This window comes from Leuresthes tenuis, unplaced genomic scaffold (genome assembly GCF_036924035.1).
Source record: "Leuresthes tenuis unplaced genomic scaffold, fLeuTen1.0.hap1 SCAF_24, whole genome shotgun sequence".
In the NCBI taxonomy this organism is placed as follows: Eukaryota; Metazoa; Chordata; class Actinopteri; order Atheriniformes; family Atherinopsidae; genus Leuresthes; species Leuresthes tenuis.
Genome location: NW_027325378.1, coordinates 5259242 through 5286317, shown reverse-complemented (window position 1 = coordinate 5286317; position 27076 = coordinate 5259242). Strand labels below are relative to the sequence as shown.

General features: G+C 40.7%; 1 protein-coding gene across 1 annotated transcript; it reads right to left on the bottom strand.

Moving 5' to 3' along the window:
* map3k15 (mitogen-activated protein kinase kinase kinase 15) lies at window positions 1-26506 on the bottom strand. Its single transcript, XM_072378757.1, has 29 exons — window positions 25928-26506; window positions 21956-22095; window positions 21693-21716; window positions 20186-20379; window positions 19652-19820; window positions 19369-19475; window positions 18936-19106; window positions 18744-18856; window positions 18400-18559; window positions 17864-18014; window positions 17661-17768; window positions 16133-16182; window positions 15431-15526; window positions 15212-15299; window positions 14988-15121; window positions 14133-14260; window positions 13715-13845; window positions 12964-13069; window positions 11843-12000; window positions 11521-11704; window positions 10341-10518; window positions 9723-9897; window positions 8445-8630; window positions 6616-6721; window positions 6189-6429; window positions 3870-3982; window positions 2248-2354; window positions 2059-2135; window positions 1-1629 (listed from the first exon to the last, which is right to left on the bottom strand). The coding sequence occupies exons 1-29, from the start codon at window positions 26241-26243 to the stop codon at window positions 1536-1538; spliced, it is 4005 nt and encodes a 1334-aa protein (XP_072234858.1). The 5' UTR covers window positions 26244-26506; the 3' UTR covers window positions 1-1535.
* Between the last annotated feature and the right edge of the window lie 570 nt (window positions 26507-27076).

Below are 27076 nucleotides of genomic sequence, written 5' to 3'. Positions count from 1 at the left end.
CGGCCACTTTATTAGGAACACCTGTTCAATTGCTTGTTAACACAAACAGCTAATCAGCCAATCGCATGGCTGCAATTCAACGCATTTAGGCATGTAAAGTTTAAAACGAGCATCAGAATGGGGAAGAAATGGGATTTAAGTGACTTAGAACGTGGCATGGGTGTTGGTTCCAGACGAGCTGGTCTGAGTATGTCAGAATCAGCTGATCTGCTGGGATTTTCTGGGGTTTACAGAGAATGGTCTGAAAAAGAGAAAATATGCAGTGAAAATGCCTTGTTGATGTTAGAGGTCAGAGGGGAATGGGCAGACTGGTTCAAGATGATAGGAAGGCAACAGGAACTCAAATAAGCACTCGTTCCAACCAAGGACTGCAGAACACCATCTCTGAACGTACAACGCGTGGAACCCTGAAGAAGATGGGCTGCAGCAGCAGGAGACCACACCGGGTGTCGTTCCTGTCAGCTGACAGCAGGAAACTGAGACTAAAGTTGACACAGGCTCAGAACTGGACAATAGAAGGTTGGAAAAAATTGTCCTGGTCTGACGAGTCTCGATTTCAGTCGTGGTGGAATTAGAGGCGTAAAGGGAAAGGGAAGGAAAGGAAATTTCTACTGACATGTTAAGTTGCATTAATTCTGAGAGCTCAATTAATGGATTTTTACCCTTTTAGCACAAAATTAGCTTTTTACCCAAGATTAACGTGCGCACATTCGATAAATATGTTCTATAAATTTAACACATTAACGAATATGTGTGTGTATGCATATATATATTTACAATGAATTAATTTTGACAGCCCTTGTATATACATTTATATGTATACATATACATATATAGATATATCCATCCTTTTATGAGCACAGTGTCCCATCTTCTGATGGCTCCTTCCAGCAGGATAATGCACCATGTCACAAAGCTCATATCATCTCAAACTGGTTTCTTGAACATGACAATGAGTTCCCTGCACTCCAATGGCCTCCACAGTCACCAGATCTCAGTCCAACAGAGCACCTTTGGGATGTGGTGGAACGGGAGATTCGCATCATAGATGTGCAGCTGACAAATCTGCAGCAGCTGCCTGAAGCTATTATGTTTCCAACACCTTCTTGAAAGTATGCAACAAAGAATTAAGGCAGATCTGAAGGCAAAAGGGGGTCCAACCTTTTACTAGCAAGGTGTACCTGATAAAGTGGCCGGTGAGTGTATATTCTAATCAAACCACAGATGTTTTAAGTCCTTGCGCAATGTTTTTTTAGGTTGTGAGACATCACTGTACCCTCAAAAATATCAAACACAAACACATTGTGGCACACAGAAACGCTTAAATCAAGATACATACAGTAGTGCCCGCACTAAAGCGCTTTGGTCTGATCAGTGAGGACTGGATAGACTGAGTCAGTCCTGTTCACTAAACACAGAGACTACAACATGAAAAGGCACTGTGGGGACAGGCAGAGGAAGGAGAAAAGGCCATGCAGAGCTGGTAATGTGTCAGTGTGTGCATGTTTCCTGCTAAATCGGAGTTAAAGCTGTAGTCATGCATCATCTTTGGAGGATTTGTCATTCGTCAGTCTTTCCCTCTCTCTGTGTCGCTGGATGGCTCGCCAGATCCGGCAGAGGACTCCACCCCTGAGGGGAATAACAGAAGTCTCTCTTTAATAGGGTAAAAGTTAAACTTTTCAGTGGAAGGCCTGTTTCAGATACTTTAGCAGGCATGTTAAATAACTCATAATTACTTTAAATCACCAAAAAGTCACTTTATCTTTGATTTAACCGCATCAAACCACAATATCTGCAGCTCAAAATCAGTTATTAATAAAATCATCTTTTTGAAACTACTTGTTCTGTCCCAAAATAGCCTGATGCCTTGTGGAGTTTGAAGCAATCAGAAAATCAGTGACCATTTACAGGTAAATGTCAACCCTAAAAGAAGAAAAGTTTGTTATCTTTGATTAAGAAGTCAAAGAAACAAACTCTTATGTGTATTTTTTTCCTGTTGGCCTCTAACAGCAGCCTGATGTGGTTTTATTTAGACAGAAAACAAAGATGTGGGGATACCGTAGACGTAGACAGCGGAGGTCGTCTTTGCTAATGTCATCAAGAATATCAGCCAGTGTGTATTCCTCCATTACAAACTGGAATACAAAAAAACAACAGCACATTGTTAGTTTACAACTCCAGAACGCAGTTATAGAACAGCAGAAGGAGGCCGAAGATGGAAAGTTTGAAAGAGCACAGATCGTCAACCTTGTCTATAGTGTCGGCGTCTGCCCCCTGCTCTTTCAGCCAATCAGTGAGCAGCTTGTCTGGCTCATGGTCAGCTGGGATGTGAAGGATGGAGGGAGGTGAAATGTCTAGAAGAAGAAGCAGCTGGTTTACAATAAAAGTAGTCACTTCGACCTCCTTAATATCTAAATTTATGAAGAGAATTATTGTAATATTATCACAGATGCAATGAATGGTTTAATTATAGAAATTCCTCCATATTTTCTTTTGAGTTTTCATTAGCTCATTAATTAGCTAATATATATATATATATATATATATATATATATATATATATATATATATATCAGCATGTGTGTGTATATATTTTTCTTTTCTTTTTTTATGTCTTGTAAACATTGCTTCCAGTTAGGCCGTCACATTATTTAGTAATATTTTACATATTATCATGATGTGAATAAAAAACTTGACTGATTCCTCTTTGTTTTTTGAGTCCTTTTGGGTTTTTTTGTCTCCTTCTTTTGCAAAATCAATTAAACTCAAAGTCGGAAGTAAGCAACAAAAACCACTCTGTATTTAATGATGCTTTTATTTTGTTAGCTGAGATCAAATCATGAAATTATCACATGTGTATTATCAAGGTGATATCAGTATTTATGTTTTTATGTAGCAATACTGGTATATCGTGACATCCATGATTAAGACAACTTGTCTTTTGCATCAGATAGTGTCAAGTATTTTTGTTTAAAGTGTAATTACTGCAAATAATAATGAACCAAATCACATTAACAACCGCACTTTAGTCTGTATTCTTTTTTTAACCGGTGAACGAAGGCGTCAGCCACATAAAGATAACATTGTTTTGTTTCCAGCTATCAGTCTTAAATCAACTTAAAATCAAAATGAAAACAGACACAAATAACAAAAACATGTAGATTATGTTCATCTCTGCAACTCCTCCTCCTTTTTTATTGAATGCAGGAAAAGAAAATCAGCTTAGAAGCATGCAACCAAGGCAACGACTTAACATGTAAATAGTACATGTTTTAGAGAATGTGTACGCATTGTTTGAAACCTTTGCAATTATTCTAAAGGTCTCTGGTGCAATTTTTGTTGGCAAATGGAAAGTCATTCATTGTCCTCTTCTTCCAAGACATCAATGTGCATTTAAATTCCATCATTAGATGGTTCAGATATCTACAAGTGACTTGCTGATTGGCTCATTACTTGTAGAAAAGCTGCAGGAAGTTAAAACAATTTATTAGACATACGAGTAGAGGAATATCTAAGCGCGTGAAAAATGTCTCCAGTGGTCATTAAAACAGCAACGAGATCATAAGCAAGCTGAAGTCTTTAAATCTTTAAAGTTTTTCACTTGTACAATATCAACCCTTAAATATCTGCACTGAGAAAAAAGCAACAGAAAAAATGTCTTTTTTAACAAGTAGTTGAGAGGTCGTTTGATGGTACAGAGGACAAAATATGAAAAGGTAATACCACAACATATGGTCACTTTTAGCATTGCATACCTAAAATGAGTGAAAGAGATGGTTTTCGCAGGCTTACTTTCACAAATTTTCAAAAAGACATATTAAAGTCCCTGAAAATGCGCTCTACCAGACATTATATCTCAGTGTTTCTACCTGGTGGTCTGTGTCTGACTCTGACCAGCTCCAGGTCGTGAGTCCTCTGCTGCAGCGTGGCCTTCAGGACCTGCTGGTACTCCTTCTCCTTTTGCAGCAGCTCCTCCAGCAGCCTGTACAAAGAGCAGCTCCTGTTACAGTGTTTGTTACAGAGCCAACAGCTGTACAACTTAGAGAGCAGAGCCAACACAAGTCTTACGATTAGCTGGAAATATCACCCTGCAACCACTCTGATGCTACACCCAAAATCAAACAAGTACTGATAACACAAAACATGATAAGGTCAGAATTATGTGTAGATTAAGACAATCGTCCTATCTTTAAGGGTTCTGGGTTGATGGTGATAAAGACTGCAGGTCTGAGGAACTATTTTAAGCTACATGACGACAAGTGAATCTGAAAAATGTACGATAATTCATAAACTTTGGCTAAACTTTCCACGTCTATCAACAATAATTGTATCATTTACCAAAGAAGAGGAATAAACACGATCATAAATTGTATCACAATAAAGCAGATAAACTTTTGTTTTCCTTTGGTTATGAAGGCCCAAACACAGCTGATTCTTTTTTGCTTGGTATAGTTTTTGGCATTCAAAACAATGATTCACTTGTTGAAAACACTGTCTCTCTAATGCTGCCATAAAGTGCAGACATGAGACGTTTTTACCCATGAACTCATGGACAGTGTGAGAAGATATCCTACAACACAAAAGGAAGCTGTCCGTGAGACGAGCTCTCGCCTCTTTGAAATTATCCAAAGAGTTGTCAAAATAGAGAATTGAAGTTTAATTTGAAAATAAATCTGATGTCAAAGAAATTCATTTAACTTAAGTCGCTTTATAAGTCAGTTGTCATCTCCTCCAAGTCAGTTTGCTCCATGAGGACACATGTTTCTGTCCTGACAGCAGGACAGTGAGCTCCATGGTTAAGAATTAGTTTCAGAGCCAAAGTATGTTAACAAAAACTGAAGCTGTAACTGAGACCTTCTTCTAATAGCTAAAAGGTACATTTTTATTTCCTCATTGCATTCCTCTGTGATACAGTGACCAGACAACAGTGGCAATGTCCACTCACAGGTGCCACCCACCAAAGAATGTGGACATTCTGCAAAAACACACTGCTAGTACAACACAACAATAACATTCATAAGAAAAAAGCCTCATTATCAAAGCATTGGGAGTTATTGGTATTAGTCACATCTGGGAAATTCCACCTTCTAGGTAAAGCTGCATGAAGAGTTAGGGAATGAAGAGGGATCCATCCCTTGAGGGGCATAAGTGAGATATTTTAGTCTGGAAGTGGTTCAATACACCATCTGCAGAGAGATACAACTGTAAAATAAAAGGGCTGAGGTTGCATCAGATAGCTTAATCTATCCATCCATCCCTTTTCTATACCCGCTTAATCCGTGGGTCAGGTCGCGGGGGGACTGAAGCCGACCCCAGCGGTCATCGGGCGAGAGGCAGGGTACACCCTGGACAGGTCGCCTGTCCATCATAAGGCCACAAATGGACAAACAACCTACAAACAAACTTCCGTCTTTATTTTTTGTTGAAGCCTATGAGCTGAGTCGTAATATTAGGCTTCCATACTTTAAATAAAAGTGTTTTATAAGTCCATCTCCTCCTCCAATGGTCTCTAAAATCATTTCATTGTCATATGTTTTACGGCTGTGTTTAAACATTATGGTATCCTGCAATATTCCACATTACTCAGTGCTTGTATGTTCATAAGTTCTGCAACTGCTTCCTTACATTCACCTCAGCGCGTTTCTCTTGGATGGCAATGAAGGGCCGAAGTGTCACCGTGAAAGTAAATATCGAGGCATGCTATCTCGTGATAGATCGCTCTTTAAATATGTCCGCAGCATGGTTTCTTCAACAGACAGAACCCACAAATGTGAAAACAGCCTCCGTGTTATGATGCCATGAAGTCCCTCAGGACAACTTTTCTGTCACTTTTGTGTTGCAGTTTGTATTTTTAATTCCTTCACTTTTCCAGTGGGTAATAACCTGTTCATTTTCTAAAATAACTGTGTTCTGTGTTAAAGACTGAAATAGTCGGCAGGTCGCGCAGCATTTTTCACTGTCACGACTGTGCGGGCTGTGCAGCGACTGCCTGTTCACGTCATGGATGCATGTCTGAGCTCGCTGTCCTTGACTTTCTGTTTCAGAAATGAGAGGAATTTAAGATTCCATTCGATCCGCTGATGTCAGCAAACCTGCAGCAGATTTTCCACATGAGCCCAGAAACAGCTGTTTCCACTTCACCTTAACCACAGTAAGGAGAAAACCTGTACTGGTGTGTTAGCGTGCACCTGTTGGTCTCCTGTTTGAGCCGCCCCAGCTGCACTCCCAGGTGATGATGTGATCGCTGGTGCTCTTGGGAGTGGGTGGAGTTTGTCGTGCTGTTAGCAGGGTGGGCGGGGTCAGCTACCGTTCCTGGGTCGTCAGAGTGTGGCGCTAAAACGGGACCAAACTCTGCTTCCTCCTCATCCACCTCATCATCCTTTTCTGCCCCCTCGCACTCCGATGCCGGCCCGAAGTGGGTCTGCAGCTCTGGAGGTCAAAGCCAAAACTGTTGAAGTCTGCCTCACTTTCACTTGTATCCTACTGCTATAATACAATATATCACCATATTTAAACATTATTTTTACAAGAAAATATGTAACTATAGGATTAAAATGTACAATTCCTATTTTTCTAATGCCAAAAGTTCTTGCTGCAGCAGTCTGAATCGTCTACCTGGTATGAGGATGGTGATGGCAGCCTGCACAGCTCGGCGGATGATGTTGTCCATGGCGAACATCCAGTGGGGTTTAATGTGATGATTCCTCAGGACTTTGTTCACCTGAGAACATCAAGACACATATTTAGATAGACTCTTCTACAAATAGCTTTCCACATCGACACAAATCCCATTCTTAAAACTATTTTCAAATAGATGAAATGTTTCTAACAGCAGACTTTCTGCTGCGTTCTGCCAATTTAAATGATTAAAAGCTCTTCTTCAGTCCTCACAAAAATGCAGTCTAACACCTGGTTGGTGATCCAAACACTTGTGACATTAAACATGGATTTCTTGGCATTTATAAGACCTTTTTTGGCAACTGCATCACAATTACACTTCATGTAAGGGTGCAAAACTAATGTAACTTTACAGCTGAGAGGACTTGTTCATGACTTTTTCAGATTTAAAGTCAAAAGCACACTGGGTCACATGACTTGTGACAAGCGTTGCCATGCAGACTGCACCTGACCACAAAGACCATCGATAAAGTTCCCAATCACAGTTGTCAGTTTTTAGTTAATAAGTTGAAAAATTAATGTTAAATCAGTGATATTATGTCTTTTAAGCAGCAGAACAACCTTCAAAATAGGCAGATTTATCCACCATTCATTAGTGGTTTTCTGACTTCATACAGGGACGCTGCAGGTAGCCTACCAGTTTATGCCAGCAGGTGGCGTGGTTTAACCATTTAGTGGGCTTTAAGATGAACTTCAAATAGAAATCACATGATTACTTTCATATTATAAAAATAATTTGTATGAGACAATAAAATATTTAACATAATAAAGGTCTATATAGGATGTGATTTACCTACTATTTTTGGTTGTATAGCTGAAGTTTTCTCAACAGTTAATTTCTCCTCATGTACTTTACAGATATGTTTGATACCTGAAAGCGCTGCTATTAAAGCAAGGAAGAGACAACGTTTTTGTTTTTTTTTAAAAAGGACTGCTGAAGCACCATAGAAGAAGAGCTGCTATGAACAGGAGCCAGGATATCCTTTTTTTAAGGAACAGCAATGCTTGAAAACAGGACACTTTTTACTGGTTACATCGTGTCAAATTAAGTGATTTAGGTGAATTTTTGATGAGAAGTCACTTGTGTAGAGATAAAATCTAAAATTGCCCTGCCCTGCCCTGCAGCCCCCAGGGGTTGAGATATCGCAATTCACAACTTTTGTTTCCAGCCCTGTACAACACAGCTGTGCTTTATATTCACTTGACTTTTGTGGGCTTTTAATGACATCTTTGTGGCCTCTTCAACATAACAACAAATGCATGTATATGGCTGTACATGTGCATGTGTTTTGATGACAGCGGTCTTTCACATCCCACAACTGTAGGGAGAGCCAAAGAGCAAATAATTAGCCCAATTTTCTAGAAGGTTTCTCTTTACTGTCATATGAAAATAAAACAGATTATATAAGACATAAGATTATATAAGTTTTAAAAGAAACAGCAAACTTTCACATAAAACTGGACTACTCTATTTCGTAGATTTTATTCACAGTAAAATTTTTACTGATTAACTGATGAACTTTCGGTATTTAACTAAAGTCCTCAGACCTACGGTTTCCACCCTTTTCTGAAACATTGTTCTAGTATTATAAAAAAGTGTGATAATTGTGCTCTTTTACTCTCCGAACAGCTACTGAGGTAATGGGTCAGGTTATAACCTCTGAATCTACTTTTCTGTCTTTGAAGCGACACAGATGTTTTGTACCTTCTTGCTGACATCAAATCAGCATATGTGTGTGAACCTGAATGTGGGTGTTTGTGCTGACCGAGTCCTGGAAGCCGAACAGCACCAGCTGGATCTGATTGATGGAGGTGGAGTCAAAGTCGAGGTCCAGCTTAAGCTTGGAGATGGTAGCCGCCATGACGCGCCTCTCCGGAGAATGAATGAAGTCCCGAAGGATGCAGATGATCTGCTTAATATGTTCAACAGACAGCTGGAGCTCTTCACTGCCCTGTTATACAAACAGAAATGCATTAGAATGACTTACTGAGCTAAAACTGTAAATATCATTATTTAAGTGTAAAATCTCTCATTAATTCAGTTGCCTGAGTGGGTTTTAGTGTTATGTAATGTTACTTTTACTAAGATAACAAGCATTGGGGATATGGGGGGAAGGGTTTTCAAGGAGCTCCTGCGCCCTCTCCTGGTAGTACATGGAAATACAGGCTCCTGTCCTGCTGCCAGGCTGCCAAAATCACAGTAAACCCTGTTAGCTTTTATCAGATTTTCCCTGCAGTTCTTCTATGCAGGACCCCTAGTGAGGTGGTCCATGCTGAATTCACCTCAAGCCAAATATGAACATTTTCATGATCATAATATGAAGATTTCCGATTGTATACCTTTTAATCTGGGAAGAAATCAAACAATTTTGGTGAAACTTTGATCAATATAGGACCTTTTTTTAGTTGCAGCTGTTGTAAGTCAGGGGATATTTTTTGGATGTTAAAAGACACCAGTTTACAAACTTAATTTCTATATTTACATACGTAATTTATTAGTTTACTGACCTTGATATTAGTCAAGGATATCACCTTGACTGCTTTAACATAACAACCTAAACTGCTATTTTCAACAGAATACCTATAACTTCAAACAAAATCTGTAGTTTTCTCTATTTTTCCAACAAAACTAAGCTTGAAAATATAAGCAAAAGCAATTTGCAAGTCTTTCCCCCTCCCTCCCTCTCTGCTGTGCATGAGCTCAGACTCTTAAGCTCCTCCCAGCACAAGAGGCTGTCATGCAGCCGTGGGCTAGTAACCATGACAACTGTATAAGTGGCTGCTGTTGACACTAATGAAAAAATTTAATTAAAGCCCTTCTCTGACTGGTTGTTTTCTCCCATGCTCAGTGAATAAGTTAAGACTTGGATCACTCTTTGTTATCCACATTTTCTAAATTTAAACCAAAAATGGCAGAAACACAAGTGATGTCCTCAGCTTGACATTTAATGATATCCTGGCTTTATTAGGCGGTCGAGTTCTCACACCTAGTTTGGGTAAAAAGAGCTGAAACATGAGTAGTAAAAGTACAAAAACACACAGACCTGGATATGATTTTCCTTGAGGTTGGACATGACCTTTTCCTGGTCCTCATTAAGCACTTTGTACAGAATAGCCCGTCTCTCGCTGTCCTTCTTCAGGAGGAACAGGCCGCTGTCCCTGTCCTCAGGCGAGGGGGGGGCACTGCGGTCCTCGGACACAGAGCTCTCATCTGGGACACTGCAACAGACGCACACTCTATGACTTCGCGGCAATATAAAACAAGAATTACACCAATGATTTACAACAGTGTGGTGTCCAGTTTATGTACAGATACAAGCCTCTCCTGGCGACTATGTGTGCGCAGGGAAGTGCAGGGACAGCATGACTCAGCCCAGCAGGATGTGCACGCATGTAAACACAACCAGCAGAAGATCACAACATTATCCTTCCTCATTATAAAAGTGTTGTAAAAAGCAGCAAAGCACAAAAAGGCCACCTGCCACCCAAACACACACACGCCCTCATACACCCACGCGCATGCAGGGACATTTTCACATTGTTTCGACTTTAGTACCAGACTTTGTACATCTGTGTGTTATGTTCGCACTGAGAACAAGGATTTTATTTGATTTCAGTTTATAGCTATGACATCTACAAGTGATGTAAAATCGGTCTCTCGCCTCAGGTAGTTGGAGTTGGGGGGTTTGAGCAGGTTCTCTGAGCCGGAGCTTTTCTTTTTCTGGAAGAAAACGTCATGTTTGGCATCGCAGTCTGGACTCACGGAGCCGTGTTCGCTGCTGCTGCTGCCGGCGGCTTCGCCCTGCAGCTGCACCGGCATGGAAACATTGTGGATGTAATCTGACAACACAAACGGAGGAAACACACATGAGCATGACAGCTAACACGTGTACTTTATCTAAACTCTGCCAATTTTCTCTAATTGCACTTTCACTTGCTCTGTGAAACATTAAGATGTGCCTTATAAATCTTGACCAACTTCTATAAAGTTTAGCATCTTGTAATTCTGTATGAAATTACAGAATTTCACTTGTAACGGCAGCATTCTCAGAAGAAATCTGAACATTCAGTGAAGGAGCTCCCAGAAAGACGGATTTATCTTCAGATTTGAAAAAAAGGGGTCATATTCTGCTTTTATGTTAGAATGTTGGTGGTTAATATTAAACAAGATTCAGAACATATGTAAAAGTAATCCCAGTGAGTAAAAACCTCAGATTCCAGGCTACCCTCGGCAGGCTTCCAGAAGCTGTCCAATCAGGAGAGAGTGGGCTTAAAGGGTCTTAAAGAGACAGGAACTATCCGATAAAAGCTGAACTGAAAGGCTGCAATAAGGGCAAAACTACTAAACTACTCGAGTGCAGTACAAGAATAAAATTTAATAGGTAGAAATTAACCACCTTTAAATATTTCTTTGTTTTGTTTGATGGAAATGTTTCTGCTCTTCAGTTCAAATTACATTGAGATTTTTGGTGAAATGCGCTACTTATAACAAAGCTAAAGAGCGCCACATTTGCGTCATGGAAATTCTGCTTGGTGACAACTCAAAGACTCAGTGTGATGACTCGCACACTTTTACATATTCACACAGCATGTAGAAAGGGACACAATCGTCATTAAAAGCTCTCTGAAGGCCTCATATTGTACATCACTTTGTTGAAAGGAAAACATTAACTGCTGACCTCATGTAAAAGATTTAGTACGTTTAGATGTTGGTCATTTTTATAGTTTGCACAACCTGCTTTTAAGTACCTGAAGTTTTCCTCAATTCAAACTGGTCAGTTTTAGTTTAGAACAATAGGGGGCGCTACCTAGCAGCTAACAGTGTATTGGCATGAATGCAACCTGATGGTTTGAAGGCGATCTTGCTCTTCTTGCCCTTTGTGTTTTGCCTGAGAAAAATGTCTCTGAGCAGGTCTGAGGCGATGGCTCTCTTGTGAGGGTCGGGCTCAAAGCAGCGCAGGATGAAGGACTTGGCCTCGAGCGACAAAGACTCTGGGATTTCTGGGTGGATCTTAAACATGCCCACCTGCAAAATAAAGCCACAGAGACTTCATCATAGACAGTTCGGATATGAAAAACCAGATGTTAGAGGGGAAGATTTCAGGCTTCAGATTGAGGAATTGTGCTTCCAGTACATCTGCAAAGGAAGACTGTCAGTGTCTACCTTAAACATGGCTGCCTGTGGCTCTCCCAGCTCATGAAAAGGAGGTTTCCCAGTTGCCATTTCTATGATGGTACATCCCAGAGACCAGATGTCAGCTGGGGCTCCGTAGCCTCGTGGGCCTTTATCAATGATTTCTGGAGCCATGTACTGCAGAGTCCCTTGAAGCACAGAGGCAGATTATACAACAGATTTAGACATGCATTTAAAACAACTCGAATACAAATTTGATTGGATGTCAGATTAGAGGTATTCCAGATTCACTTTTCAGTTTGCCATCTTTGCTGCCAGAACTTCACAGCAGATTTACGAGCGAGAGCTATAAAGAGAGCGTCAGAGCTGGGCAGAAGAAACAGATAAGCAGACACACACATACACGTCCTAATGAAAGGTAAATACCCTTCTGCCTCTGCTTGATTAGCTAATCTAATTACACACCTCTGTGGCTGCAGAAGGAGGCCAGATGGCCAATGAATGTGTATGTCTTCATTCGCTCATGTCTTTGAGTGTTTCCATAGAGGCTGATAGTGGCTCTTGACATTTCGAGGGTCATTTGATATTTACACCCATAGCCTGCGACCGCAGCATGTCAATGACTCCATTTATGCAGTCCAAGCTGAATCGCTGTCTGTTTATGTAGAACTGGATGGAACTTGTGTGTAGTCGTGGTGCCCTGCGAGTCATTCTACGTTTAATTTTAATTGATTTTGTTTGTTTTGAAGGTGGATGATTTTTACATTTTAACTCAGAATTTTGCTCTCAAGCAGTGTGATGTTAAGGTAATCTTTAATGATTTCATAAGGTCTCATGTGGTCAGGCAATAACATCAGGAAAATAAATTAAAATAAAGAAAGATACAGTATTCAAATTTCATGCTGTAGAACACATGTAGTGGTGCTGCACTGCCCAATCAGAGATGCCATCTCTTGATTGATTTGGGATTTACTTTCCAAGCTCAACAGTAGCCAACAGTAACACTAGCACACCGTGTTTGATATCGCGGCACAGCAATCCTGTCGTGGTCGTTTTATAGTTAATTAATCTGTCAGTGCATTTCAAAGATAAAAATAAGTTTAAAGACGACAGCTGGAATCCACTAAAGCTGTGGCAGAGATTTTAGCTACCTGTGAATGTCTCTGTGCAGGGATTGACTCCCGCCAAACGCTTCGAAGTGCCAAAGTCAGAGATCTTCAAGACGCCACTGTAGGTGTTCACCAACACATTATCACCCTGTAGAAGACAGAGACCAACAGAGAGAAGGATTTATATGCAGTAAGGGGGCAGTTCGTAACCCCCATTTTCCCCCCTGATGGAACTTTTCATGTCATCTGCCACTGTACCAAAAGCATGCTGTGTTTGAAAGCAGCAGGGTATACAGGACTCGGTAAGAGTGTTGAACCACCCCTCATTTCTTTAAAAACATCACAAGAAAGTCTAACAGCTTGAAGCAAAATATTTACTGGTCTTAAGCAATCGTCTTCCAGGGTTTCAAAGTTCCCATTTCCCCATTTCTTTAGTTGCATCTCCAAGTCTAAAAAATTAAAAAATTAAAAAAAAAATTTAATTTGGCATATTTCAGCTAAATTTGAGGAAACTGGACAAAAGAAGAAGTGGCAGGCTTAAAAAAAACTATCTACAGCTGATGAACAGTATCTGGAAGTGAGGTAGGAAAAAAATCCAGGAGAAACAAAGGACCTGAGAGATGCATCTGGACCTTCAGTTGATCCGTCTACTGTTCATTTGAACCGAAAGTGGCCCCAAAATACCACAAAAATCTTCATCCAGACATTACTATAGCCTGAAATGGTTACAGTGGATGGATCCGATGACTGTGTTGGTCAGAGAGTGTCTAACATTCAGAGTGGATATCAGTACCTTGATGTCTCTGTGGACGATCTGGTTCTCATGCAGGTAACGCAGCCCCTCCAGGATCTGTCTGGTGTAGAAGATGATCGTAGCCTCCTTCAAAGGACCCCATTTTGACCTCAGCAATGCAGACAGGCTTCCTGGAGAAAGGAGACAAGGAGTGTCCAAAACCTATCATGAAATGGGAAGATGACCAAGCGGTTAGAGAGACCGCCCGCTAACCGAGAGGTCACAAGCATCGATCTCTGAAACGGACTATTTGTCTCTCGGGAGCCTGAAGTTGTAATTAACTGAGAAGCACTGCCATAAACGAGAGAATGTTTGATTTACTGTACATTTGGGCTGTTTGAATTACTTCCTGTCTATCTGTTAATTATTTTATTAGTAAGGTTACAGAGTCCAAAGTAATAGTTTTTACAAAACTTACCTCCGGGCACTTGTTCCATGAAGATCTTGATGTATCCGTTCTCAGAAACAGAACCCAGATACTGAACAATGTTCCTGTGCTTCAGGTACTTGTGAAGGGCAATTTCTTCATGAAGGGGCTGTGAGTATCTGAGACACAGGAAGGAAAGATAACAGAAGACAAACTGCATTTTGTTTCTTTGGTTTAGCCACAAAGCAAACTTCTGTAGGTTTTTCCATATCAAGACAAAAAAAGATCGTCTTAAAGGCTCAAAATCAATAAAATAACAAATTATATTTCAAACCGTGTCATTATCTATTAAACTGAACCAAAATGCAGAAGCAGCATGTAGGGAAGTTCACTCCATGATCCGACAGCTTGTAGAAGCACCTTCAGCAGCAGTAAGTTGCACTAATGGTTTTCTGTGTGACGTTATCAGTCTCTCACATCGCTGTGGAGGACTTTTTCCCACTCTTCTTTCCAACGTTGCTTCAGCTCATTGAGGTTTGCAGCATTGATTTATGCACAGCTCTCTTAAGGTCCCACCACAGCATTTCACTCAGGTTGAGGTCTGGACTTTGACTGTCCTGAATGTTTTCCACTTAATAATAAATAAAAAGAATAATCTTTCTCTCTGTAGAATGATGGACTCCAGATAGTTTGGAAATGACCTTATATTCCTCCTAGATTGATGGGCAGATCATTGCTGGTGTCTTTCCTCCTTGGCATTGTGTTTAAACACACCTGAAGGTGCTCCCACTTACTGATGATCAATTAATCAGTGCATTGATTAGCAGCACCTGTCCGCTCATTTTTGCTCAGTAAATAATGACACTGTGTATCAAACCTTGAATGTGTCTCTGGCCGTGAACATACCTGCTGTCCCTTTCAGGGATCTCTTTAATGGCGATTCGAACCTGGTTGCTCAGGTCTCTCCCAGCATACACCACTCCATAAGTTCCCCTCCCCAGTACCACTCTGTCACCAGTCTCGTTGGTGTCATACTCGTACTGTAGTACACACACAAACATCAAATCTTGGTAATTCATGTAAAAATAATACACCTGTAAGACATTGTTTTACAAAAAGAGAACACTGACCTCCAGCGTGTCTCCATCACCCTCCCCTTCCAGCTCCACAGCATTCCCTGTGCCATCAGATATCATCTCTTTCACCATGGAGCAGAACCTGGTGCACACCGCCGCGCATAAATATCATTAAAGTTATTTTAGGCTCGTGGCCCGCGGGTCACAACCGCACATACATGCTGAACAAACACAAACACCTACACAGACACATCTAGAGGTGTGTGTCCTCACCGACCGCACTGCTCCTCGGTGGAGAAATAGATCTGGAAGTCATCAGAGTTGTCATGAACGTACAGGAAGCAGCAGCGCTCATCAAACTTACTGATACTGCAGACAGAGTGGCCAGAGATTTTAATTAAGTCCCATATCACAGTTCAAATGTAAGGTAGCTTATATGGTATCTTTTTCAAGCAGCAAATCAACAAATCAGTGTTGTTTTTATCTTATACTCATAATTAATATTCATTCAGTCCTCTCACCAATGGTACTGGCCAGCTACCATAAGCAATCTTGGGTCACATATATTCTGTTACATTTTGTCTATTCTTAGATCCCTAGCTTTATTTGTTTTTTTTTTGTCTAAGCCCCTCATGTTACAATGATTATGTAATTGTGGCTTTGCATCGTAAGTCACTGTCTTGACTATCCAGGGCAATTAGATCAGGTGGCACGTTGCACCAATTGGTGATGCAGTTCCAGGTGGCTGAATCTGTTCCACCAGCTATTTTTGACAAGAAATGTGTTATTATTCATGCACCTGCAGAGAGCTTGCACCTTCCCCAATCCAATATGTTGTGTGAGTAATCCCTTGTCCAACTGAATCTTGACAAAACGTACAAAGTAATACCAGTAGAGCCACACTAGTCACATTAATAACCTAAAATCATCCTTGAATAGCCTTAATTTTTAGCTTTCGTGTCTGTTTATCCATACCTAATGCCTTTGATTGACATAGCAGTGAAGTTCCACTCATGGATCCCCTTCTGTAATGAAAACAAATCATTTAATCTTGCACCTCGTGCGTATTTGGATCAAAGCAGTTGGAATCACTCATGTTTCATTTCAAAACCAGTGAAGGGACCAAAAGAGTTGATGGAATATTGTGTGAAATGTAAATAAAAACAATGATTTACACATCTCATAAAACAATATCTTATTCACAATTAAACACAGAAAACATATCAAATGTTGAAATGACATGAATTTGATGGCAGCAACACGTCTTAAAAAAAAACTGAATGCGGGCAACAAATGGCTGAAAATGGAAGTGCAGCGACCAAGAAACAGCTGAAGGAACATGTTTCAACTACTTTGGTTAATTGGCAACAGGTGAGTAATATGATTGTTTATGGAAAGATGTAAAGAAGGGCAAAGGCTCAGCAATTTGCTAAAAACTGGGTAGACCAAATGTGGACCAAATTTGGAATAATGTTCCTCATCTACAGGACATAATATCATCAAAAGATTCAGAGAATCTGGGGACATCTCTGTGTACAAGGTGCTGAAAATCCATATTGAATACCTGAGATCTTCAGGTCTTCAGGCAGCACTGCCTTAAAAACAGACTGGAATTAACATTGGATGGGCTCTGGAAGACTTCCAGAAATCATTGTTTGTGAGCACAGTTCACCGTGCCAATCATTTTTTATCCTTTATGCTCACATATTCATAATCATTTCTACTTCTGTGTTACTGCTTTTGTTGCCACTATTGTACCTATGCATGAAAATAACAGCTGCACTCGGAGGTCGCTGCGGTCTGCTCTCAGTGCTCTCAGAAGGGAATGTCCTACAGCCTTGGTGGTATCAGCGGCACTGTCTGCTCCAATAAGAGGATATTCCACAGGCTCTGCATAATCAACACCGCTGCCTGCCCCCAGACGGGCAGAAGGGAATGTCTCACGACTCGTGTAAACGAAATGCAAGCCCCCGTCTGTTTACCCTATAAAAGCTTGTTTAGAACTTAGTATCTTTGAACATTTGCATCACAGCCTCTGTATGTAGATGTCCCCTTGTTGCAACATGATTAACTGTGCTATGCTTTTACACTTCAGACAGTATTCTCATGAACAGATATTCCTTTTGGAAATGATGGATGCTGCATCCTCTGGACTAAGAGGAGAGGGACCATCCAGCTTATTATCAGCACCTGCATCTCTGATGGTATGGGGGTGCGTTAGTATCTATGGAACTGGAAACCTGCACATTTGAAAAGGCTCCATCAATGCTGAAAGGTATATACAGGTTGTTGTCTTTTAGGGAAGGCCTTTCATATTTCAGCACGACAATGTTAAATCACATACTGCATCTATTACAACAGCATGGCCTTGTAATAAAAGTCTCATTTGTGACATCATGAAACACAAAATACAGCAAAGAGGACCCAGGTCTGCTGAGCAGCTAGAATCCTATATCGGATAAAAAGGGAACAACATGTATGTATAGGAAGAAAACATTCTCACTGTTTCAGCAGGGGAAACATGCCAGATAGAGACGTTCATTTCTTCAGCCTCGTTGTTAATTGACACATAGGAGGGCTGGTAAATCTTGGTTGGCTCTAGAATCAACACCTGTGAAAGAAAGAAAAAAAACAGATAGATTAGATTGTGTATTTGAACATCCCTTAATGCATATTTGAGCTTGTGTGGTCATTGTGCGTTTGTACAGGAAACCGCAGTCTGTTGGTGGTGCGCTGCGTGGCTTCGACTATAATGTCCATCCAGAAGTCGAGTCTCTCTCGCTGAGGCGAATGTTCCACCGCCTGCTTCTTAAACCTCTGGATCAGCTGCAGGTTCTGCACAACGGAGCGCAAATACCTGGAAGAAAATACAATTTAACCAAAAATTTTGTTGTGTTTTTTAGTCCTTTTTTTTAGATTTATATTTCAGGAGTAGGATGCTGCAACATAACAATAAGGCACATTGCATTGACATATAAGAAAAAACTGGAAACTTTATCTTATATTTACAGTTAAGGACGTTCCAGTTAACAAGCTCTCGATGTCCATTTTCCCAAAGTTTGTTGTAAAGCAAAACTGAAACCCCACTATTGATATAAACACTTTCTATAAATCAGCTTGTGTCATTGCCCCTTTCTACCAAATCAAAAGATAGGCTGTCCTCTGTGAATGCAATGTGCTTCAATACATAACAGTGGAGAACATATAATATATATACATTTTTTGTAATGCAAAGGCTGTACCATAAAGGTGGCTTCAGTTTGAAGAGCTTCTCAGCAGCCTGAGTAGCTTTAGGGATATCGCTAGCCAGCATGCTAACAGTGAAGAACTGGCCCACGTCCCAGTAGTTATTCATTTTCTCCAAGGAACCCTTGCGTCCCAGCAGACTGTTCAACCTCACACCTACAGGGATATGATTATTCATGATTAATAAAAACTACCGGGCCTGTCATTTCTTTTAACATCAACCAAAACACACCATTTAACCCATTTTTTATATCTGATCAAGCTGTAGCACAAAGAAGTGAAACAAATTAGCCTTTATGCTATTGTGAGTCAACTTTAAGGTAATCAAAAATAAGGTCACCAATTTTTCTTAGTTCAATGGAGCTCTCGAACTGCTGGCCAGCAACTATGAGGAGGACGGCGAGGTTGATCCCAGAATAGAGAGTAGGCTGCAGTTCAAAGCCCTTCCTGTACCTGTAGGTGGAAAGAGAAACACGTATGAACACCCTGGAAGATAATACGATGAAAAAGAGTTGCATTTATGTGTTCTCACCACTGTATGGCTTTGTCTCTATTTATAGTGTCTTTGCAGTCTGAGTCGAGGAAAATGTCCTTATAGATTCGTCCGCAGAGGCAGAACATGTCTGGAGCAGGATGTTCGCATGACTGCAGCACCTGGAGCATCACTTTAAGAGCCTGTTCCCTGTCTCCAGGACTGTTCCTCCTGCAAACATTCAGATACATAAACCTACATAAAAGGATGACTGTGAGGTTTAACTTGACAGCTGAATTATTGTTGGATGAGCTACTGAAGAAGGATTTTTCTGTATTCTAAATTGTACCTAGAAAAGCTAAAAGAGACTTCAACGTTTAGACATAATGAATTTTCAGTAGTCACACATTGGGTCAATTACAATTGTTTTGTTAGTTTGTTATCCATTGTACATTTTTAAAGTAAATTTTTTTTAAATCCAGCTGTTTTGTACCTGTTGAGGGCGAAGGCATAGTGGAACTGGATCATGGGCTGAGTGGCCAGATCACAAGTTGGCAGCATCTCTAGAGTCTGCACCAACTTTACCATAGCATCATAGTCCTGTTGGTCAGATAAAGAGAACAAATTACTACTTTTTTTTTTTTAACTTTATGACCATGCAAGTACAACATTCACAGCAGACAATGCTTTTCTAAAATAAATGACATACAATCTGCATTAAAAAGTAAAACTTTGATGATGGCTCGTGGTTTCCAAAACAAAGGCCATGTTCTTACCTGTATGTCTCTGTAGGAAAACAGCAGGTTCATGACGATGTCCTGCGTTAGGACCTCTGTGTTGTCCATCCGGAGCTTGATACGGGAAAGCTCCTTGGCCAGCTCCTCTCCCTGGTACTTCTCTCTAGCCTTCCTGATGTCGTTAAGCAGGGTGTCCTTAAAAGATGCGCTGCACAAAGATGATAAAGTGAAAATTAGAGCCACTGATTTGCAACGATGCAGGGAAACTCTGCAGATTTCTACGTTTTCTCTTTCTTTCCTCAAGTTGCCACAAAAAAAGAGAAAATTTGTTTAAGTTCATAAAAAGGTCTGAAATCTTCTGAGAACTGAAGTGTTTGCGTAATATTCTGACTTACTGCCTAATTGGGTTTACTTGTAATGGTATTTTTACAGTGTTGTGTTTGTATTTCTCTTAAGCAAATTGTCTGAATGTTTGTCTCATCACTATCCAACAGATACTCTAGTTTTTAATTTGATAAAACTAAAAACACTGTAAGGAATCATTTAGAAATTAAAGTTGCTTTGCTCTCTTACCAGGATGTTACATGGATATCCTTCAGCAGACTGGTGAAGCGATCGGTCAGGGGGACACACAGCGGTCCCAACAAGTTGTCCCAACTGGGCTGCATGTACTCGCTGGCCCTGCGTTGGGCATCACTCTCACAGCACATATATTCATGGCTAGGAGTCACTATGTAGGGGATGAAGTAGTAGTTACCACTGGATGCCTAGAGACCAAGAAGAGGAGAGTTCATTTTAGTACAGTTTAAATAGTACTAGATTTGGATACCATGGGAGCTTTTAAAAGCCTGCAGTTGCAAATGCAATGCATTTAGTTAACAGTTAGACACACATGCAAGATACTGATGGCAGATGTAAAGGGAGTCTAGCAGGAGAGACAATGGGGGGAGGTGGGACAGATAATGCAAATATGAGAGGGCAGTTAACATTTTGACATAATCAGCAGGTTAGCACAAGCAGGTTTGTGTGCCGTTTTTAAGATTGGATGCAAGTATGTTCACCTTTGCTTCAGTTTAAATCTCAATCATGCTGAAAAGTATATACACATTTGTTATATCCACATTTTCATAGCTGTGATCATGACACAAGCCATGCCAAATGACACAAGAAGTGGACTGAAAATCAGTGGCAACAGGTCTTATGGAGGGATGAATCCTCCCCAGAGCCCGGACCTCAACATTATTGAAGCAGTGTGGGATCATCTGACAGAGAACGGAACAAAAGGCAGCCCACATCCAAAGAAGAGCTTTGGGATGTCCTTCAAGAAGCCTGGAGAACTATTCCTGAAGACTCCTTAAAGAAATGACAGAAAGCTTGTCTAAGAGGGTTCAGGCTGTGTTGGAGAATAAAGGAGCTCAGACCAAATATTCACTTGAAAGCTCATTAGAAGTGTACAAACTCTGCTTTTGCCTTATTTATTGTATTTACATTTATGCACCTATTTCCTGTTTTCCTGCCAATATAAAAAACAAACGAGGGGTGGCTCCAAACGTTTGCATAGCACCATAAATGCAATGTATCATTCACACAACATCCCACGGGGAGGTGATTGTTTTTCAGCTTCAGCTCCTTGATTGTTAGTATCAACTATCTGCCAGCATGCTTTGGTGCAGGCCTGGTTCTGTACCTACTTTATTTCGCAGTCCAGAGCCTCTGTATTCTGGAGGCAACTGAACCCAGGGAAAGCCTAACGCTGGCGGACGAGAGGCCTACTCCACAAATACCCAGAAACACATACAAACACATAAATAGACAACACACATACGTTAAACATTTCTTCATTTCAAGGAAAAACTATATCAGTACCCTGCCAAGCGTGTCCATTTATATATGTGAGAGTTTGTGAGGCAGAAAGAGGAGTGACAGAAGGAAAGCATGTAGAGCTGCATTCCTGAATGCATTTCAAGCAAGAGGACAGTCAGCACTTGGTCATGGATATTATTCCTAGAAATGGTAAGAGACAGTGTGCACACATAAATCACTGTGAACCACACACACAAACACACATACAGAAACTCACTGTGTTTTTCTGTGCCACCATGTCCTGTAAGAAAATAAAACAAAGCATGTGATGGATTTAAGACCCTGCAACACAGCTACACAGTGTATTTCAAACAGCTTGCAGGACTGACTGTACCCCCCCCCCCCCCCACACACACACACACACACAGGAGTCTGTAAATAACTCCGTGGTTCACTTTGTTCTTAGGCAGTATGAAGGAATGGCATCCTCAAACTCTGATTACACTGACAAGTGACTCAGAGAGGCGTGTGCATGTCTACCTTCAATGACTGAGCAGTGTCGGGGTCGGTGTCATGGTACAGGATGACGTTGTTGGCCATGTCAAAGCTCTCCCTTACACCCAGGTGGTAAAACAAGGAGGGCTGCCGAAACACATCGCTCATGTCCACAACTGCAATGTCTGGAAAGAGGAAGCAACGGTGGCCAACAACATAAACAAAGGTCTTAAAGTTCATATTCTCAAAGCTTATGAGGAGACACTTGAACCGGGATAGCTCGAGCTGTTTAAACAGCAAAAATAGAAGAAGAAGCAGCTTCAAGCTTCCTGCAGGACTATGAAGGCCCACTGCTTCCTACAAAATCAAAAAGCAAAGCAAATTCCAAGGTACACTGTTTCATATGAATGCTTGCAGAATTACACACGATTGGATGATAGCTGTGTGTGCAAAGACAGTAAGAGCGGTAAACAATGTGCAGACCAGAAGAACCACATTTTTCAGCTTCAGTGACATCTCAAGGAAAAAAATACATGCACATGGTCTGCCAGCAAGCACAGCACTTACAGCGAGCTTGAATAAAATGTTTCTTGGTCGGCCATAATTTGCAAAAGTAGTTTCCATTACCCCAAAGTTTTCGTTTTTCCAATTTTTCCAGTTTTCATTTACCATTTCTTATCAATTTTCTAAATGAGAATTGAAAATGACAGTGGAAACCCATCTATTCGTGTTCTTTTGAGAATAAACCAGAACGTGTGGTTGCAGGGTGAGAGCAGAGATATTGTTTTGACTAAGCGTGAAGAAGAGGCTGTCAAGCAAAATTTGATATAGTGCACAGGATTACCAAGGCAGGTAAGCATTTGTTAAAGACTACCTTATTTTGTCCTTATTCATTTAGGTGGTCAACTGGTCGTATATAACTCAAAATAATTCTCCAATTGTTTCTAAGATGTGCTGCTGAGTCTTGAAATCTGTCGAGAAAAACTTTGTTTCCACCCACCACACCTGATCTGGAGTTACTAAGCTGCTTGCGAAACCATTTCACCATCTATATCTATATCTATTTATATAACCGTTATTTAGTCTGTCTGACCACTCAAAGCACATTTTCAGTATCTTAGGCAAATAAACTTTGATATGTAGACTTGGGAAGTTCCACTAAATATAGGTACAAGAAAACCAAAAAGACTAATTTACTTCAGTCTAACTGTGTTACATGAACCAAGTATGGATGTAAAATATTTAAATACATAAATAGTATGTAATATATTTCCATCTGAATACATTTTTTCATTTTTTTGTCAATTAAACACTAAAATCCACCCACTAATAGTGTTGTTTGCAGTTCTCAAGAACCATCTTTTTGCTTATTAATATATCTATTCTGTTTGATCGAAGTCAGTACAATCCTCCACGAGTTTTCTCTTTGGGAGTCCCAACATGTCTGCACTCACTTAAACAGAAATCCATCCGCTGTTTGCATTCTTTACATGTCACGGCAGGAAAAGCTCAGGTTATTAAAGCATCAACATCGACTGGATTGTTCTGTATCATTGTTTCAGCTGGTCTGACAAGTCGAAAGCCTCGTCAGAGCCACCAGGCCTGTGAATTTGTGCAGCTCAAACTTCTGTCTATGCCCATGTTGTCTGCAGCAGAGGTCTGGGCAACATCACATGATATAAATAGCTGGCAATTAATGGGTTTCAAGAGAAGCTCCGGTTTCGCTGCACTGATCCAAGAGGGAGCTATTAAAGGTGTTTGTTTTTCCGAATCGAATGATAAATCAGGTGAATGAAAACTAGCTGTGAAACTTTTGATTCTGAGTAAATACACCCTTTGGGGTGACGTAGGTCACACTATTATCTAGTTAATAGTAACAATAAATAGTTAAATTGAAAATCAATTACACGTCATCATGTTAGAGAGATAGAGTAAAGGGTAAAGGTCACCTGGTGCTATTTGGGATTACAATACAATATTCTGCTGCTTATGGTTTCATTATGTTGATAGATGTTTTTCTAAAGAAAGGAAGAACTATTTGATGGGGCGGTGACTGTAGGGTAATCACTGATCTAAATATCAGTTCTAAGTTGTAATCCCTTTGAAACTTTAACAATCAGCGTTTAACAATCAAACCTGAAAAGGTTTAAAAATAAGTTATACTTTATCTTTTGTGGTATAAATTAGAGCAAAAAAAGGACAAAACAACACTTTTTACATCACTAACTTTGCTCTACCGCTTGTTACTCTTCAGATTGAGATGTTGCATTAAAATCACAGTGGTTATGAACCTTTTTTAGCTTTAAAAAACAGTTGTTCACGGTTCTACTAAACAGGCCTATCCACATATCTCACGTTGCTTTATTAACATTCTGAAAGCCAACAACTCGTCCCATACCGGCACGTGGTCAGGAAGCTGCAGCATTGGTTTTAAACACAAACTGTCACTTTTGGACGTGCAGGGTTTCAGAAGTTAGTGACGTGACGTGGTATTTACCTTTGATATTTATGTGTTCATATATGTCAGCTAAGCTCCAGAAAGTCTAGGAGACCCTTAAAAAAGTTGAAAAATAGAACCTGAAGACAGACATATTGCTCTGCATGCATGTCTAAATGCATGCACGTATAAAAAGAAAAATGGCTTCTTTGTTCTTAATCTTTGGCTATGACTCTGTACACAGTAAGTAAGTACACATTGTCGTCTAAAGACGATAGTCTCCTGCCTCTTGTTTTACTTTGACCTTTGGTCCTGAAGACATCAGAATATCTCTCCATAGAAACCTTCCTGACAAACTCACAAAGCTTTTCCAGAGAAAAAAGTTAGTGTTTTATTGTGTATTTGAATACAGAACCTGGCTGTTTTACAAACCTTAACCAAGTAATTTTATCAGCAAACAAAGTAGTACCCCAGTAGAGTGAAGGAAGTAGAAATCACAACTAATAGAAAAAAAGGAAGTGAAAACATCCTCTCAAAGCTGGACTTTAACATGAGTCAAAAGCTTGCACGTCAGAGATCTTTCCTTTCGCCCTTCTTACACTGTTTGTGCTACTTGTTGATAACCAAGCACCATTGAATGGTGTTTTCCTGTCACTGTTTACAACTGGAGCAGCAGAGAAGGATTAATGGAAATTGACTCTCTGTGTGCTGATGAAGTTGATGAAAAAGGATACCCGTGCACTGAAAATCAACACAAGGGGCTCGGTATGTCAAGTGTTGGGAATGAGAATGTGCTGTAAAGGCAGGACCTGTACTGTAATTCAAGTATTTGATATTTCTTTTGGTACATCTACTCAAGTAATGGGTTTGGAGTTCTTCATCCACTACCAACATTACATCCTTCATGGATACTTGGGCTTAAAATAGTGCAGCCAAGATTGCGGGAGCAATAAAAACACTGTATTCTGCAGATGGGGCAATGTTTGAAAGAAAGAAAAAATAGATTGCTAACATACAGAACGTATTATGTGCTGGGATACACAATATTGTATTTCTGACGATAATTTCTCAGTCATTGGGAAGAAAACACCTTTAATTTACACGCATGCTGTATTGACTGCTGAACAAAAGTCCCGAACCATTGCGCAAGACCACAGTATTTGTGTCTTTATAACATCTTTGAGCTAAACTTGAGACTTCATTCTACATCAGCAAGCTTCAAAGATCCTTTCCCAGCGTTATATTGGCCACAGCCAGACTGAATTAGACCATATCTGCATGACATATTCATTTTTTCTTTTTTTTTTTACTGATGTTGAATTATTTTCAAGCCCTTTTTACGCCGATACAAATGACATACAGAAACTGTAGCGTATCCCACTTTTGTTGCATTATGAAACTATGTAAAGTCTTTAAAGTTGCCACCGTGCTGCATACGAGGGCAACTCGTGTCTTCTGGGTGACAGTCATGTGTCTATGCACACAAAAATTAGTTTCGATTTGCCCGAACAGCTGGTATCATGCATCAGTTATTTTCACCTGCCAGTGATCAAACCATATGCGGCCGGACTGTAACTCACCTGCATCATAGAAGCTGTCCAGCACTGATGTTTCTCCAAAGTCCAGCCTTCCGAAGGTGACGGTGGTGAGCAGCGCGCTCTCCGAGTCGCAGGCCCTCTGGAGACACTGCAGAGCTCCGGACTCCGGACTGCTGGCCATCACCGACTTCAGCCCGTCATTCAGGACGTAAACCACCCGCAGAGAGCGCTGCTTGGCCGCCGGGCAGGGGCTGGACACCTCGCCCCTCTCCCGGTCCCTGTCCCGCTCCACCACGCACACTGCAGGGGAGTGTTCTCCAACCATGTCGGTGACCTGCGCGCTCTGCCCCGTTTCCATAGCGAACAGCTGGGAAGTGACTCTGCTTTATTGACCTCCTTCCCTCTCCGCTTGCTGTCCGCCTCTCCACCCTCTTTATTCTGTCTGCTCCCCCGTCTCGTCCTCCTCTTGCTCACTGGTTACGCACCTGCAGTCGCTGAGTTTGTCCTCCCGCATCTCCGCCTCATTGACTCACATCAGCTGCCGATTATCTCGCACCAAGACGTCTGATTTACCCTGACTGGATCCGACCAGATCAGATAGATAGGTGGAGAAGTGGAGGAGGGTTTGAAAAAAATGCACCCAGTAGTGAAATAATCGTTCTTTGGCTTACAACAATGTCTGGTTAAAAGTTTCCAAGTGGTAGATCTCTGACAAACAGCTCCTGGCCAAGTATGAAATGTTATCGCTGTGTCTCTAGTTGTCTAAATATATAACTGTCCTTCTGGTCCATTCCTAGCCACCGCACAGCAGCCAAGTTATTATCAGCTGTTTTCCAATGGCAAATAAATTCAGCTCAGGGATGAGATGATTATCCGCTTTTCCTAATCTCATTCTCCCTGAAAAATTTTGTATTTTCCTCTCTTTTTTTCCAAATCTATAGCCAACGCTTTTAGTTTTGCAGTTTGTTCCCCAATCCCGCGGACATAGGGCTGTTGGCACGAGTGAATACTCTGTTATGAAGTACGCCTGCCAACTGTCAATACTGGATTACAGTTACTGCTAAAGACAGATACCAGATCCATGTTTCCAAAACGGGATCACCAGGGACCCACTTGTTTTGGAAAAATGTTTCCCAAAAGAGTGTGGCAGGAGCAAAAATCACTTATACACATCAACACTTACTCTAGCTT